Below are 18,332 nucleotides of genomic sequence, written 5' to 3'. Positions count from 1 at the left end.
GAAGAATACAATAACTGAAATAAAAACTGCACTAGAAGGAATCAACAGCAGATTAGATGATACAGAGGAACTGATCAGCAACGGATCAGAGGAATGGATCAGACAGTAGTAAAAAATCACTTAAGCTGAACAGAAAAAGGAAAAAACAATAAAAAAAATGAAGACAGTTTAAGAGACCTCTGGGACAATATCAAGCGTACCAACATTTGCAAATAGGGGACCCAGATGGAGAGAGAAAGGGGCAGAGAACTTACTTGAAGAAATAATAGCTGAAAACTTCCCTAACCTGAGAAAGAAAACAGACATTCAGGTCCAGGAAGCACAGAGAGTCCCAAACAGGATTAACTCAAAAAGGTCCACACCATGACACATTAAATGAAATTAAAATGGCAATTAAAATGGAAAAATTAAAGATAAAGAGAGAATCTTAAAGAAGCAAGAGAATAGCAACTAGTTATTACAAGGGAATACCATAAGACCATCAGCTGACTTTTCAGCAGAAATTGTGCAGACTAGAAGGGAGTGGCATGATATATTCAAAGTGATGAAAGGGAAAAACATACAACCAAGAATATTCTACGTGTTAAGGTTACCATTCATGTTTGAAAGAGAGATAAACAGTTTTACAGACAAGCAAAAGCTAAGAGTTCAACGCCACTAAACTGGCTTTACAAGAAATGCTAAAGGGACTTCTCTAAGCAGAAAAGAAAAGGCCACAACTAGACATACAAAAATTATGCAAGGAAAAATTTCACTAGTAAAGGCAAACATACAGTAAAGGTAGTAGATCAACCACTTATAAAGCCAGCAGGACAGAAGGTCAATGGACAAATGCATAAGATTATATATATCCACAATGAGTAGTTAAGGGATATTCAAAACAAAAAGATGTAAAATATGACATCAAAAACATTAAATGTGTGTGGGGGGAAGATGAAGAGTTGTTAGAATTTATTCAAACTTAGGACATTATCAACTTAAAATAATCGTATATATGATTATATATTGTTATACATGAACCTCATGATAGCCACAAACCAAACACCTGTAATAGATACACACACAAAAAAGAGAAAGGAATCCAAACATAACACTAAAGATAGTAATCAAATCACAAGGGAAGAGTCTGAAAGAAGAAGGAACAAAAAAGAACTGCAAAAACAACATGAAAACAACTAACAAAAGGTCTATAAGTACATACCTATCAATAATTACTTTAATGTAAATGGTCTAAATGCTCCAATCAAAAGACAGAGAGTGGCTTAATGGATAAAAATCAAGACCCATATATATGATGCTTACAAGAGACTCACTTCATATCTAAAGACACACACAGACTGAAAGTGAAGGGATGGGAAAAGGCATTCCATGTAACTGAAAACAAAAAGAAAGCCCAGGTAGCAATACTTATATCAGAAAAAGTAGATATTAAAACAAAGACTGTAACAAGAGGCACAGAAGGACATTATATAATGATGAAGGGATCAATCCAACAAGAAGATATAACAATTGTAAATACATATGAACACAACATAGGAGCACCTAAATATATAAACAAATATTAACAGACATAAAGGGAGAAATTCACAGTTACATAATAATATATAATAATAGTAGGCAACTTTAATACCACTTACATCAACGGACAGATCATCCAGACAGAAAATCAATAAGGAAACACTGGCCTATATGACAAGTTATAGTGGATGGACTTAATAGATACATACAGAACATTTTATCCCTGAACAGTAGAATATACATTCTTTTCAAGTGTACAGGGAACATTCTCCAGGATAGATCATATAATAGGCCACAAAACAAGTCTTAATGAAATTGAGAAGACTGAAATCATATCAAGCATCTTTTCCAACCACAACACTATGAGATTAGAAATCAACTACCAGGAAAAAAACTGCAGAAAACACAAACATGTAGAGGCTAAACAACATGTTACTAAACAATCAATGGATCACTGCAGAAATCAAACAGGAAAAAATACCTAAAGACAGATAACAACCACACAATGATCCAAACCTATGGGACACAGCAAAAGCCGTTCTAAGAGGGAAGTTTATAGCGATACAAGCTTAACTCAGGAAATAAGAAAAATCTCAAATAAACAACCTAACCTTACATCTAAAGGAACTAGAAAGAGAAGAATAAACAAAACCCAAAGTTAGGAGAAGGAAAGAAATAATAAAGATGAGAATGGAAATAAGTGAAATATAGACCAAAAAACCAATACAAAGACCAATGAAACTAAGAGCTAGTTCTTTGAAAAGATAAACAAAACAAGCCTTTAGCCAGACTCATCAAGAAAAGAGAGAGAGAGAGCGCGCCCAAATAAATAAAATCAGAAATGAAAGAGAAGTTACAATCAACACCACAGAAATAAAAAGGACCATGAGAGATTACTACAATTATATGCCAATAAAATGGACAACCTAGAAGAAATGGATAAATTTCTAAAAACATAATCTCCTAAAACTGAATTAAGAAGAAATAAAAAATATGAACAGATTGATTACCAGTAATGAAACTTAATCAGTAATTTTAAAAATTCCAACAAAAGTCCAGGACCAGATGGCTTCACAGGTGAATTCTACCACACATTTAAGGAAGAGGTAGCACCTACCATTCTCAAACTATTCCAAAATTTGAAGAGGAAGGAATGCTTCTGAACTCATTCTATGAGGCTGTCATAAATCTGATGCCAAAACCAGACAAAGATACCACAAAAAGAAAATTATATATCAATATCATTGATAAACATAGATACAAAAATCTTCAATAAAGTATTGGGAAACTATATTCAGACATACATTAAAACACTCAAACATCATGATCAAGTGGTATATCAAATTATATGGTCATCTCAAAAGATGCAAAAAAGCTTTTGGCAAAATTCAACATCTACGTTTATGATAAAAAATCTTAACAGAGTGAGTATAGAGGGAGCATGCCTCAACATAATAAAGGCCATATATAACAAGCCCACAGTTAACATCATACTCAATGATAAAAAGCTGAAAGCATTTCCTCTAAGATCAGGAACAAGAAAAGGATGCCCACTCTTGCCACTTTGATTCAACATAGTACTGGAAGCTTTAGCCACAGCAATCAGACAAGAGAAAACAAAATAAAAGGACTCCAAATTGAAATGGAAGCAGTTAAACTGTCACTATTTGCAGACGACATGATACTATATATAAAGAATCCTAAAGATGTTACCAAAAAACTATTAGAACTTGGTAATGATCCATATCTTAATAAGAATTTGAGTTACATGAGTATATGCATTTATCAAAACTCAGCAAATACATGCTTAAAATTTGTGCATTTTATTGTATGTATGTATATTATAGATCAAAGGAAAAATATAAACAAATATTGAACTCTACTTAGTGATATGTATGTTAGAATATTTAGGGATAAATGTAGTAATCTCTGCAATTTACTTTGACGTGCACCCAAAACAAGATGGATTAATGGATAGATATAAGGATAGATATGTGATAAAGCAAGTATAATAAAATGTTACTGGTAGAATCTAAAAAAAATTCACACACTATTAGGACTGATAACTTAATTCAGTGAAGTTGAATGTTATAAAATTAAAATACAGATATCTGTATCTGTTGCATTTTTATACACTAATAATGAACTATCAGAAAGAGAAATTAAGTAAACAATCCCATTTACAATTGCATCAAAAAGAATAAAATACCTAGGAATAAATGTAAACAAAGAGGTAAAAGACTTGTACTCTGAAAACTATAAGACACTGATGAAAGAAATTGAAGATGACACAAATAAATGTAAAGATATACTGTATTCATGGATTGAAAGAATATTGTTAAAATGACCATACTATCCAAGGCAATCTACAGATTTGATGCAATCCCAATCAAAATACCAAAGGCAATTTTCACAGAACCAGATCAAATATAACTAGATGATTTAATTCTAAAATTTGTATGGAAACACAAAAGCAATTTTGAGAAAGAACAGAGCTGGAGGTATCATGCTCTCTGATTTCAAACTACACTACAGAGCTATGGTAATCAAAACAGTATGGTACTGGCATAAAAAGAGACACATAGATCAATGGAACAGAATAGAGAGCTCAGAAATAAACTCATGCTTTTATGGTTAGTCAATCTATGACAAAGGAGGCAAGAATTACAATGGGGAAAAGATAGCCTTTTCAATAAATGGTGTTGGGAAAACAGGACAGCTCCATGCAAAATAATCAAACTGGGCTACTTTCTCACACCATATACAAAAATACTCAAAATGTATTCAATACTTAAATGTAAGACCTGAAACCATAAAACTAGAATAAAACATAAGCAGTATGCTCTTTGCCATCAATCTTAGTAACTTTTTTGGATCTGTTTCCTCACACAAGGGAAACAAAAGCAAAAATAAACAAATGAGACTACATCAAGCTAAAAAACTTTTTGCACCATGAAGGAAACTATCAACAAAATGAAAAGGCAGACTACTGAATGGGAAAAGATATTTGCAAACAATATATCTGATAAGGGGTTAATAACCAAAATATACAAAAAACTCAAACAGCTTAACATCAAAAAACCAAACAACCCAATTAAAAAATGGTCAGAGGACCTGAGTAAGATTTTTATCAAAGAAATAAAGATGGCCAACAGACAACATGAACAGATGCTTAGCATAAAAACATACAAAAAACTCAAACAACGCAACATCAAAAAGCCAAACAACCCAATTAAAAACTGGCCAGAGGACCTCAATAGACTTTTTTCAAAGAAGACATACAGATGGCCAACAGACACATGAAAAGATGCTCAGCAGTAGCTAATCAGCAGGTAAATGCCAATCAAAACCACAGTGAGGGGCTTCCCTGGTGGCACAGTGGTTGAGAGTCTGCCTGCCGATGCAGGGGACATGGGTTCGTGCCCTGGTCCGGGAAGATCCCACATGCCGCGGAGCCGCTGGGCCAGTGAGCCATGGCCGCTGAGCCTAAGCGTCCGGAGCCTGTGCTCCGCAACAGGAGAAGCCACAACAGTGAGGGCCCGCGTACCGCAAAAAAAAAGAAAAGAAAAGAAAAGAAAAGGCTCCATCACCAGAAAAAAATAACTGCTTGGTTGGGAGAGGAAATGAACATTTATGGTCTATGTAATCTTTACCACAGCACTGTAAGGAAGTATTTTAGGCTTTGTTTTAAGGATAAAGGAGCTCAAGTTCAGCGAACTGAAAGACAGATAACTTGCTCAAGTGTTACGTGGCAAAGTTTCAAACTCAAGTTTGCCTGATTCTAAAGTTTGTACTCTTTCTTCTGTGCCAGTGATGATCAAACTTTAGCTCCCATCAGAATCACCTGGAGGACTGGTTAAGACACCACCTGCTGACTCCACTCCCAGAGTTTCTCCATTAGTAAGCCTGGGATGGGGTGGAGTAGAGAGTAGGTAGGTGGGGAGGGGAAGTGTCTACAAAGATAAAGAAAACCTGCTCTGGAGAGGAGCACAGTCTACTGAGGACTCCTTAAGACACAAATTGCTGACTCCAACCCCAGAGTTTCTCCATCAGTACATCTGGGATGGGGCCCATGAATCTGAATTTATAAAAAGGTCTCAGGTGTTGCCAATGCTGCCAGTCAGGTAATCATGCTTTGAGAGCTATTGCCCTATGCTGTTATTTCCTGACCTCACCTGGGACCCTGTTAAAACTCCAGAATCTCGGGCCCCACACCAGAGCCAATAAGTCGGAATCTATATTTTAACAAAGTCCCCAAATAACTCACATGCACATTAAAGTTTGAGAAGCACTTCTATCACGTGTCACTTATATACATTGCAATACCTTCTCTGATGGTAATGAACACAGTGTGCCATGAAATTTCTAAAGGATAACTACCAAAGCTTGATTGGTGGGCTCAAGGAAACCTTTACAACAGAACTGAGATGGAATCTTAATCTTAGAGGCTCTGAGGAAGGAGCTTGGTGCTTTTAAAGAACTAAGAGAAGTCCACAATGGGTGAAGTGTAGTGAGTTTGAGACAAGGTGAGGGTAGAGAAGCAAATGGAGCCATGCCTTGGAGTCATGCTAGGTCATCTGGATTTTATCCTAAGAGTCATGAGAAGGGTGCCCAATGATCCCCTCAGCCAACAGTGTGCTGGTAAACTGGCTCACAGAAAAGAGCCTTTATCAGTAGCATTTGCCGATTTCTATGGCATAAGAACTCCCAGCGTGGCTGACTGCAAGCTAACGATGATTTAACAGCTGGCTCATAAATTTTCTCTCATGAGTGTATATAAGCTGGCTCCAGCAAAGCACTGCCCTGGTTTATCTCTGTGTGACCTGAAAGGATTCATGTTGAGATGGTTCTTACATTACATAGTAGTACACAGTGGCTGGAAATCAATAGCCTCAATCAACCAGGAATATATAAAATGCTAACTGGCTCTGGGAAATTTCTTCCCATGTCTGTTATACCTTTTTGAGAGGTTGAGACTTGGGCTTGGAACTCAGCAAATAGTGAGGTAGCCTCACTTTCTCTTTTCTTGCTTGTCCTGCCACATCCTGCAGCAGTGACTGGGTTGGAATTTTCAGAGGCACACACGATTCTGGTTCTGTTAGAGAGAACACTGAAATTACACCACGTGGACGTTGCTTCCGAAGACATTCAAGATCATACCAGAGCATAGAAGAACATAGAACCAACTTGGGAAATTTTCTTCTTTCCTTCTTAAAGAGCTTATTTACAGGAATAAAGGCTTTTATTAATTCTAGTGTTCTATCTTTGCATTTTACAAAGAGATTTTACCTAAAATTAGTCTTCACAACAATCCTATGAGATGGGCAGGGCAGATGCTATTAGCATCACCTTTTTTTCAATAAATGAGAAAACTCAGATGCTAAGAAATTGAGTGACTTGCCTGTAAATCAACAAGGCACAGTTCAATAAAATGTTACTCTCAAAGATTTCTTAAAACTAATGAGGAAAAAAATCTTTAAGAATTTCTTTGTTTCAACTAGTAAATTTATAGTTTGAAAAACTGGTGTAGTAATCATAGATAAATTAAGCCAAGGAATCAAATCCCCAGATCACTAAATTTGGTGAAGGAGGGAGCAAAAGTAGATAATCTACACAGCTGCAATTTTATGTACTTTTCCAAATATCCAGGGGGTTTAATAAGAATTGTGTTTTAGATCAGCATATTTAAACATCCTTTCTTGAATTTAAGTCATCAAGAGAGGAAAGGGAAGGGAACCAATATCTGAGTGTCCACTGTCTGCAGGCAAGCACCACATGCATGTTTTTACATATAGCATCTCACTTAGTTCTCATAAAGTCCTCTGAGCTAAAGGTAATGGTAATTGTAATCTTTGTATGCTGAGCATTCTCCCCATTGCCCACCTCCACACCCACTCCCAGCACACATACTTCTAGTGCCACAACATCCCTGGCCCCAGGCATCAGGATGGTGCACGATCCATGCAAAGCCAACACAGGCCCTTCACCTGGATATTTCCTGAAGCTGACCGGGATGATCCCATCTTGTCCATTGGGTTATGGGTCTGGAAGAATCAGAACCTTGGACCTCTCTGATCATGTCCCTGACACATGGACATAGCCTGTCCTTTGTAGGAGAGGATAAAACCAAACAGGGCAGCAGTCCCAAATTTTTTGGCACCAGGGACCGGTTTTGTGAAAGACAATGTTTCCATGCACGGCGGTGGCGGGGGTGGGGGTATGGTCAGGCGGTAATGTGAGCGATGGGGACCGGCAGATGAAGCTTCACTCGCTTGCCCGCCACTCACCTCCTGCTGTGCGGCCCGGTTCCTAACAGAAGGTTGGGGACCCCTGAAACAGGGACAAGTAAGGATGTGACAACACAGAGGCAGGGAGGATGCCCAGAGAGACAGACAATCAGACGCAAACACTCCCCTGAAAAGCTTGAGTGCCTGCATCCTGTCATCCCTGGGCTAGCACCATAGCCACCTTTCTGTGGTTTGCTTTTGAGCATCAATAAACACCACCCCACCCACTGGCTTTTTTGTTGTTGTTCAATGGGTTTGAGTTTCAGTTCTCAAATTGAAGAGTCCTGACTAATATAACAGTAGTATCTCTTTTCTACAGATGAGGAAACTGAAGTTAAAAGAACTTGTCCTGGAAACTGAAAAGTGGCAAGGTGGGACGTATACCCAGGTGTGTCAGATTCCACAAGGATCACACTCCTGGTAGTGTAAGATAATAGAAAATGTATATTCATCTCTGCCCCTGGTTCCTGGCATGGCACTCCTAAATCCCTTGTGATTTCCTAAGTGATAGGAGTGTTAGGAGTATCTTTAAATATTTGGTCTTTGACCCTGATTCCTGACACAGAGCTCCTAAATCCCTTGGAAATTCCTGGGTGATAGGTGTGTCTTTTGACCTGAATGAAGTGACTCTTGGTGGGCTCCTGGATAGCTTCAGGATGGGGGCTGGTCATCAGGAAAACCAAGCCATGATTAGAAGCTTGGAACTTTCAGCCCCACCCCCCCATCTTCTGGGAAGGAGAGGGGACATGGAGATGGAGTTAATCATGCCTACATGATGAAGTCTCCACAAAAGTCCCTACAGCACAGAGTTCGGAGAGCTTCCAAGTTGGTAAGCACATCCACAGGTCGGGAGGGTGGTGCACCACAACACCACAGGGACAGAAGCTACCATGGTAAACCCTTCCAGACCTTGCCCTGTGTACCTCTTCCTCTGGCTACTCATCTCTGCCATTTATCATGTCGCCTATTATATAATAATATATGAGTTCTGTGAATTGTTCTAGTAAATTATGGAACCATAAAAGGAGGTCATCGGAACCACAATTTATAGCTGATTGGTCAGAAGCACAAGTGACAACCTGTACCTGTGGCTGGCATCTGAAGTGGGTGGTGGGCAGCCTTGTGAGACTGAGCCCTTAACCTGTAGCGTCTGTGCTAACTCTGGTTAGTGTCAGAAGTGAATTGTAGGACACTCAGCTGGTGTTGCAGAATTGCTTGGTGTGAGAAAAAAACATGCATATCTGGTCACAGAAGTGTTCCATATGAGTAGTGAGTTTTTCCTAGACAACTACCGAGTGTGTCCCAAATTCACCTGTGCTTCATAATCCCCTGGGCTGACTCTGGTAAAATAGAGATTCCCTAGCCACATACCAGATAAGCTGTATTTCAGACCAGAACAGAATCAGAATCTCTGGGGATGGAGCTCAGTGATCAGTGTTCTAATGTATTTATTCTCCTTGGTCACTACTGCCTACACAGGCAACCATTCTAATGGCTTGATGTGTCTTTTTGCTTGTATTCTTAGCATATGCATATTACTGTCTTATATGAATGCATTTTACCAGTCTAATGGGTATCAAATAATCTCTCATACTATTATTATTAATAGTAAATACTGATATGGAGTTTCTCATGTGCCAGGCACTGCTGTAAGCATTTTACATATACTAACTAATTTAATCCTCACAACCCTATAATGTATATACCATTATACCCCCTTTACAGAAGAGGAAACAGGAATATACAGAGGGGTTAAAGAGCATGCCCACTGTAACATAGTTATTATATGAGGAGTCAGGTAGAGCCTTACATAAGTTATTATATAAGTCATATTATATATATGTCATTATATAATTATATAAGTCATAAGCTATTATATAAGGAGTCAGGTAGAGCCTTAGCTCTGTTGTATACCATACTGCGTCCCATAATAGATGGATTATTATCCACTGAAGCCTACCCAGGGCTTCCCTAGGGATGGGGGAGGAGGAGGGAGTACTTGAGGGCCTTGGAACAGCAGCTGGTCACCAGCTGATACAGAAGTATTTTAATACTTAACAACTGGGGGACTTCCCTGGCGGTCCAGTGATAAAGAATCCACCTTACAATGCAGGGGAAGCGGGTTCAATACCTGGTCAAGGAACTAAGATCCCACATGCCATGGGGCAACTAAGCCCGCCCGCCTCAACTACTGAGCTTGCGAGCCTCAACTAGAGAGCCCACGCGCTCAGGAACCTGCGTGCCACAACTACAGAGCCCACGTGCCCTGGAGCCTCCACACCACAACCAGAGAGAGAAAAGCTGCACGCCACAACTAGAGAGAAGCCCGGGCACCACAACGAAGAGCTCATGTGCTACAAGGAAAGATCGTGCGTGCTGCAACTAAGACCCAATGCAGCTAAAAATAAATTAAATAATCTTTAAACAACTGGGATAGTCCAACTAGTGGAATCATCTGAAATTACGGCTGAATCCGACACAACTGAAGAACAAGTAATGGTTCCCTGTTTCTATGCTGAGGTCGACTGTGGTATTTATGCACAATAATGTTTTGGTTTTGGTTTTTTGCCTCCTCTCAGAGCATAGCTTTATGTACTTCACCTCTGAGCATGGCTTCCCTGTAGATGGAGCGTATTTCTCTGCCCCGTTGACTCTGAGCTCAGCCTTAGGACTTGCTCTGACCCATAAATGTACGTGGAAGCGGCTGCGCCAGTTCTGAGCAGAGGCTGAGAGCGGCAGCCCGCAATCCACCTCTCTTGATGGTCCTGATGCACTTCTCCTGAGCTCCGACCCTGTGTCCTGAGGACAGCCAGCCACAGGGGGTGGGGCTCCTTCATCACGGGAGCAGAATACACCTGAGCTCTGCCTGCGGCCGCGGGTGTGCTAAAAAAAAGCTTAACAACTGCCTCCCCGGAGAAAAACCGACCTGGTTGGTACACTTTGCAAGTGTGTGGCATTTGCTGATTTCTCACGGTGGCTGACTCATGCTCTCAACGTGGTGTTGTTGAATGTGGGGCTGGCCACTATAGGATTTATGCAGTGCTATCATAGCGAATGCTGACAAGTTCAGTTTTATTTCACCAAATCCAAATCTCCTCTGATTCTCTTTTATTTCCCAAACATTTCTTGTACTAGTACCAAATAAGAATACTCTGATCTACTTACAATGGCTTCCAGTTCATTTCTACTCAGGCTTTTGAACACATTCTTTTTTTTTTTTTGTATAAAATACTCTTCTCTTCCCTACATCTGGAGGGTAGTGTAGTAAACTATAGAGAATTCAGAGTCAAAAACTCATTTTCTGGCCCTGGCACAGTCCCAAATTTGCTGTATGATTTTAGATGTTGCTTGACTTTCTCTAGGTTTCAGTTTCCTCAAGCGAAATGAGGGTTGTCTCAGGTGATCCAATCTTAAACTTTAAAATCTATGCAATTGTATTTATTCTTTAAGACCACCTCTCCCATAAAGTTTTCCTCACTGCTTGTGTTAATCTCTTCCTACTCTGAACTTCTTTAAACTTTATTGTTTATATCAAAATTTAATTTACCACTTATAGTGGAATCACATTATTGTCTCTTATTAGCTCAAGTATTTCAGCATGTAGGGGTGCTGTAGGTGTCCCTCTTGTTTCAAAACAATTTATTTTGCTCCTTCAAACACTCCCATTCCTTTGAATCTCATGCCATCGTACTGTTTTACCTACGACATCTCCAAGTAGTTGTCAGTTACTGACCTTCTCAATCATTCCCTTGATTCATTGCAGATCTTGACACCTTGGATGGTCTTCCACTTCATGGCTTTTGGTGACATCCCCTGGATGACCCATCCAACACCCTGTCTGCTCTGATTTTTCCGTCGCCCTGTTTCTTCATCTTTTCCTCTTCTCCATCTCAGAAACTCCCACGGTCATATCTTTGCCCTTGGCAACACCAATAATTTTACCACTTTCCAAATCTCTGTTTCAAGCTACCCTCTCTAGATCACTACTTCCTATTCTTCTAGCTTATTACTCTATCATATCTGTCAAGCAATTATTTGACCTTCTTGAGACTTCTGATCAATGGACACTGTCACTTTAAACAATCAGTCACCCTTTCTTGTTTTGCTTTCCTGTTTCTCTGGAATGGATTTTATATTCTTATCATTATATCCACTCCTTTGCCATCACACTCACTCATCTCCCCAATACCATGTATCTGTATTCTTTCTCCTTTCTCCTGTCACTGTGGATGAGGTGACCTACTCACATCCGAGGTCAAATCTGCCACTCAGGGTCTGCCCCAAATGTCATGTTCTCTCACCTTCTTTAACACTTTGCTATCCTGCAATCAGGCTCCCTTCTCCTGCATCGTAAGTTCTCTCTTCCTACAGAATTATCATCATTTGCAAATCAACATGCTCTAGTATGTCTAATTTTAAAAAAACCTCTCACTTGGTCACACATCTCCCTCCAGCTGCCGTCCCACTACTTTATTCTTTTCCGCAAGACTCTTGGTTACATCTATGTATTCCTGCTGCTGATTCCTCTTTAGCCATTCTATACATAAGAGCTTCAGTTGGCTTTGGTCTCCCCCGTGCCCTGGAACTGCTCTTGTCTAGATCACCAGTGATCACTATTGCCCAATTCCACGGTTATTCTTTATCTTACTCGACTTTTGAGGAGCACTTAATATACTCGAAACACTCAGTCATTTTCACACTCCTATTTTTCATCTACCTTGCTGGCTTTTTCTTCTTAGCTGCCTTAACTGGCTCCTCCTCTGCCTGATTTTTACATTCTAGAGTTTGCCTTAGGTTGGTTCTCAAAGCATGGCCCTGTATCAGCACCATCGGCACCATCTGGAAACCTGTTACAACTACCAATTCTCAGCCTCACAACTGGTCACATTAGTTAACTTAGGAATCACCCTTGATTCCTCTTAGTTCTCACCCTCATGTCCAATCGACCAGCAAGCCCTGTTGTCTCTACCTCCAGGATATATTTCCAATTAATTTGCTTCTCACCATCTCCACCTCGAGCTCCTTAGTCCAGGTCTCTGTCCACACTCACACGTATCTTCTGTTGCTTCCTCCCTGCTTCCACCTTCCCCACTTCTCCTTTCCCTCGCCATGAGCTATTGGCCACACGTCTACCAGAGGGATCTATTTCAAATATAAATTAGTAAGGTAACGACCCTGCTGCTCAAAACCTTCCAGTGGTGTTTGACTACAACTCCACTTAGAATGCAACTCAAAGTTCCCTATGCAGCATCACGGGATCTCACTGCTGTCCCTCTCTCTGACCTCACCTTCTACTTGTTCTGATGCCCATTTTCTTCCAGCTCCATGCCTTATTTTCTGTTTCTTCTCTCCTCAGGGCCTCCATATTTGCTGTTCCCACTACCTGGAATATTCCTTCCCCCGAGTCTTTGAATGGCTGCCTCCTTCTTGTCCTTCTTGTCTCAGCTCAAATGTCCCTTCACAGAGGGGCCTTCAAACCCCCTAATGGAGTGCTGTCTCTCTCCCCGAGACACTCTCCATACATTATACTGTTACATTATGTGACACCATTTATTATAATCTGAATTTGATGTGTTTACTTATTTATTGTCTAGGTTTGCCCATAGCATGTTCAGCTGCATATGTCTTTGGCTTCTTAATTGCTGTATTTCCATGCCTAGAACAATGCCTGGCAGTGAGTAAATCACCCCCTAAATGAATAAACCTTATAAGAGAGAGAAGATTAAATCAGGAAGGCAAAAAGCTTGTATTAGGTAAATCCCTAATTCACCCATAAATGTGGCAAGATGCTCCCTCTATAAGAGGTAACTAAGACCCAACAGCAGATTCCCAGCTCACTTTCAATATGGAACATGCCCACAGGAATCAAGGGGTGCAAATGTATCTACACAATTTAAATTACTCTGTTTTTCTTTCTTTCTTTTTTTACCACCCATATTTGGCTGAATTAACTGCTGTGAAATCAGTGTAATGTGACTCCACGGGAACTAGATATTATTCTGTAGTATTCCACACTTCAGTTTCTGCTACCCCAATAAGTCGATGTGCTGCGCAAGACAGAGACTACATCTTACGTTTCTCTTCTAGCACTTGCATAACAAGGAAGTAATAGGTAAATCTAAGTCCAACTACCAAATCACTGGCTGCTCAAACAAAGCTACCAGGTTCCTGAGTTTCAGTAAATCACACAAGCTCTTAGAACCATGAGGGATAAAATAAAATAATAAATGAATCAAAATAAAATAAAATGAAGAAATAAAATAACAAATCTTAAAATAAATTTTGTCATCTCTTTCCTTCAATGTAGGACTTGTAGTCATTCTCAAAATATTTTTTGAGATACTTTGATGTGCTAAGAAGCCTTACAAAGTCCCATAGGTTCAGGATCCATGACCCTCTAGAATTTTTTCTGTAACCGCCAACCATGCCCTCAGTCCCCAGGGCCATCTCCCATACTCCAAAAAGAAATGATGTTCAGTGTTGAGAAACAATGAGATAAAGCAAATGACTGCCATACCTTTGATAGGTGCTGTTAAATTTTCAGTTTGTTTCTGGCTAGCAGACTCCTTGGTATTCACAAAGTTCTCTGATTTTGGAAGACTAAGTGTATCTGAGGATTCCTGTTCTGAAACTTTATTTTTCTGGGAATCTTAAAAAGAAAACCAGAACAAATATTTTAAAGTGATATTCTGGACAATGATGCAATGACTACTAATGTTTGTATTACAATGAACAAGGGGCCTTTCCCCCCACCGTCTTTAGAAAGACTAAATGGAAGAAAGCCATTAAGAGGCTGGGATTATCATTATATGACAAATGTTTGCCATTAACAAACAAGACAGTATCTGTAAAACTCAAACTCCCAAGGAGCTAGCTGGTTCTTTCCGGGCCTTATGACCACATAGTAGTTGTTACCTTGTTGGCTTATGAAACAGGGACCAGGTAATTTGGCCTACTTTTACTTGGCGAGAGTAACTAAAAGGTGATATTTTTTAAAAAGTTTCCACTCTTAAATCCATTTATTACTATGAATATGTAGCTCTTTATTAAAATGCACTCTAAGAAATCAGTGCAAAATGAAACAAATTTTAAATAAATATATCAAGGACTGGGGATGCAAACACATTTCAACTTGCGTGTACACCAACCCTGGTTAAATGGTGGTGGCTGCCCAGAGGACTGTGTTGAAGAAACTGTGGCCTCGCCCCCTTTCAAGGGGAGAGTAGGTTTGATTGGTTAGTGTCTTCTGCCCAGGGTGCAGGTGGCAGCACAAGCACCATCAGACTTCATCCCTGATTTAGCCCCATCACATCTACAAGTCATTGTTCCAGACTTAATCTTTGCTTTGCAAACTCTGTGGTAATTGGCTGTGCTCATTCCAGGCAGCTGAATTTGTGGTATTGTACAGTAGAAAATCCCTCTATCTGGGCATTTTAACCACCCAGTTTATTAAAGAGAAGCACTAAATTTCATTTCATCCCTAAATTCTTCAACATGCATCTCCTGAAATGAAGACATTCCCCTACACGTCCACAACAGCATCACCAAACCCGAAAAAAGTTACAGTAATCCAACAATGCCCTCTCATACAGAGTCCCTAAATCAAACTCATGTAATTCATCCAAATATTTTTGATAGCAGTTTTTTTCTCAATCCAGCATCCAAAATGTATGTATCACAAGTAGTTTTTATGCCTCTTTTGTCTTTTTTATTATAGAACAATCACCTCATGTTTAAAAAAAATTTTTAATGACATTTACTTTTTTTTAACATCTTGATTGGAGTATAATTGCTTTACATTGTTGTGTTAGTTTCTGCTGTATAACAAAGTGAATCAGCTATACGTATACATATATCCCCATAACCCCTCCCTCTTGTGTCTCCCTCCCACCCTCCCTATCCCACCCCTCTAGATGGTCACAAAGCACTGAGCTGATACCCCTGTGGTATGCAGCTGCTTCCCACTAGCTATCTATTTTACATTTGGGAGTGTATATATGCCAATGGTACTCTCTTACTTTGTCCCAGCTTATACTTCCCTCTCCCCGTGGGTACATCTCTGGGCTTTCTATCCTGTTCCATTGATCTATATTTTTGTTTTTGTGCCAGTACCATACTGTCTTGATTACTGTAGCTTTGTAGTACAGTCTGAAGTCAGGGAGTCTGATTCCTCCATCTCCATTTTTCTTTCTCAAGATTGCATTGGCTATTCGGGGTCTTTTGTGTTTCCATACAAATTGTGAAATTTTTTGTTCTAGTTCTGTGAAAAATGCCATTGGTAGTTTGATAGGGATTGCATTGAATCTGTAGATTGCTTTGAGTAGTACAGTCATTTTCACAATGTTGGTTCTTCCAATCCAAGAACATGGTATATCTCTCCATCTGTTTGTATCATCTTTAATTTCTTTCATCAGTGTCTTATAGTTTTCTGCATACAGGTCTTTTGTCTCCTTAGGTAGGTTTATTCCTAGGTATTTTATTCTTTTTGTTGCAATGGTAAATGGGAGTCTTTCCTTAATTTCTCTTTCAGATTTTCCATCATTAGTGTATAGGAATGCCAGAGATTTCTGTGCATTGATTTTGTATCCTGCTACTTTACCAAATTTATTGATTAGCTCTAGTAGTTTTCTGGTAGCCTCTTTAGGATTCTGTCATATGCAAACAGTGACAGTTTTACTTCTTCTTTTCTGATTTGGATTCCTTTTATTTCTTTTTTATCTCTGATTGCTGTGGCTAAAACTTCCAAAACTATGTTGAATAATGGTGGTGAGAGTGGGCAACATTGTCTTGTTCCTGATCTTAGAAGAAAGTGTATTCTGTTGGTTTTGGATGGAATGTCCTATAAATATCAATTAAGCCCATCTGGTCTAATGTCTCATATAAAGCTTGTGTTTCCTTATTTATTTTCATTTTGGATGATCTGTCCATTGGTGAAAGTGGGGTGTTAAAAGTCCCCTACTATTATGGTGTTACTCTCGATTTCCCCTTTTATGGCTGTTAGCATTTGTCTTATGAATTAAGGTGCTCCTATGTTGGATGCATAAATATTTACAATTGTTATATCTTCTCCTTGGATTGATCCCTTGATCATTGTGTAGTTTCCTTCTTTGTCTCTTGTAATGGTCTTTATTTTAAAGTCTGTTTTGTCTGATATGAGAAATGCTACTCCAGCTTTCTTTTGATTTCCATTTGCATGGAATATCTTTTTCCAACCCCTCACTTTCAGTCTGTATGTGTCCCTAGGTCTGAAGTGGGCTCTTGTAGACAGCATGTATATATGGGTCTTGTTTTTGTATCCATTCAGCCATTCTGTGTCTTTTGGTTAGAGCATTTTATCCATTTGCATTTGAGGAAATTATCGATATGTATGTTCCTATTACCATTTTCTTAATTGTTTGGGGTTTGTTATTGTAAGTCTTTTCCTTCTCTTGTGTTTCCTGCCTAGAGAAGTTCCTTTAGTGTCTGTTGTGAAGCTGGTTTGCTGGTGCTGAATTCTCTTAGCTTTTGCTTGTCTGTAAAGGTTTTAATTTCTCCATTGAACCTGAATGAGATCCTTGCTGGGTAGAGTAATCTTGGTTGTAGGTTTTTCCCTTTCATCACTTTAAATAAGTCCTGCCACTCCTTTTTGGCTTGCAGAGTTTTTGCTGAAAGATCAGCTGTTAACCTTATGGGGATTCACTTGTATGTTATTTGTTGCTTTTGCCTTGCTGCTTTTAATATTTTTTCTTTATATTTAATTTTTGATAGTTTGAGTAACATGGGTCTTGGCGTGTTTCTCCTTGGAGTTATCCTGTATGGGACTCTGTGCTTCCTGGACTTGATTGACTATTTCCTTTCCCATATGAGGGAAGTTTTCAACTATAATCTCTTCAGATATTTTCTCAGTCCCTTTCTTTTTCTTCTCTTCTTTTTCTGGAACCCCTATAATTCAAATGCTGGTGCGTTTAATGTTGTCCCAGAGGTCTCTGAGACTGTCCTCAATTCTTTTCATTCATTTTTTCTTTATTCTGCTCTGCGGCAGTTATTTCCACTATTTTATCTTCCAGGTCACTTATCCGTTCTTCTGTCTCACTTATTCTGCTATTGATTCCTTCTAGACAATATTTAATTTCATTTATTGTGTTGTTAATCATTGTTTATTTGCACTTTAGTTCTTCTAGGTCCTTGTTAAACATTTCTTGTATTTTATCCATTCTATTTCCAAGATTTTGGATCATCTTTACTATCATTACTCTGAATTCTTTTTCAGGTAGACTGCCTATTTCCTCTTATTTGTTTGGTCTGGTGGGTTTTTACCTTTCTCCTTCATCTGCTGCACATTTCTGTGTCTTCTCATTTTGCTTTACTTACTGTGTTTGGGGTTTCCTTTTAGCAGGCTGCAGGTTCATAGTTCCCGTTGTTTTTGGTGTCTGCCCCCAGTGGGTAAGGTCAGTTCAGTGGTTGTGTAGGCTTCCTGGTGGAGGGGACTGGTGCCTGTGTTCTGGTGGATGAGACTGGACCTTTTCTTTCTGGTGGGCAGGACCGAGT

General features: G+C 39.3%; 1 protein-coding gene across 1 annotated transcript in view; it reads right to left on the bottom strand.

The window, feature by feature from the left end:
• SPAG17 (sperm associated antigen 17) overlaps positions 1–18,332 on the bottom strand; it is a 220,331-nt gene that overhangs the window by 8,675 nt on the left and 193,324 nt on the right. Inside the window, exons 43-44 of the mRNA XM_022583945.3 lie at positions 14,323–14,454; positions 6,477–6,613 (exon numbers count right to left, since the gene is read on the bottom strand). Coding sequence (XP_022439653.3) covers positions 6,477–6,613; positions 14,323–14,454 — 269 coding nt within the window. The remainder of the gene's footprint in view (positions 1–6,476; positions 6,614–14,322; positions 14,455–18,332) is intronic.

Source organism: Delphinapterus leucas, chromosome 1 (assembly GCF_059928025.1).
Source record: "Delphinapterus leucas isolate spDelLeu-1000000601 "Yukka" chromosome 1, BTC_Dleu_Yukka2, whole genome shotgun sequence".
Classification (NCBI taxonomy): Eukaryota; Metazoa; Chordata; class Mammalia; order Artiodactyla; family Monodontidae; genus Delphinapterus; species Delphinapterus leucas.
This window is presented reverse-complemented; position numbering and strand designations above follow the sequence as displayed.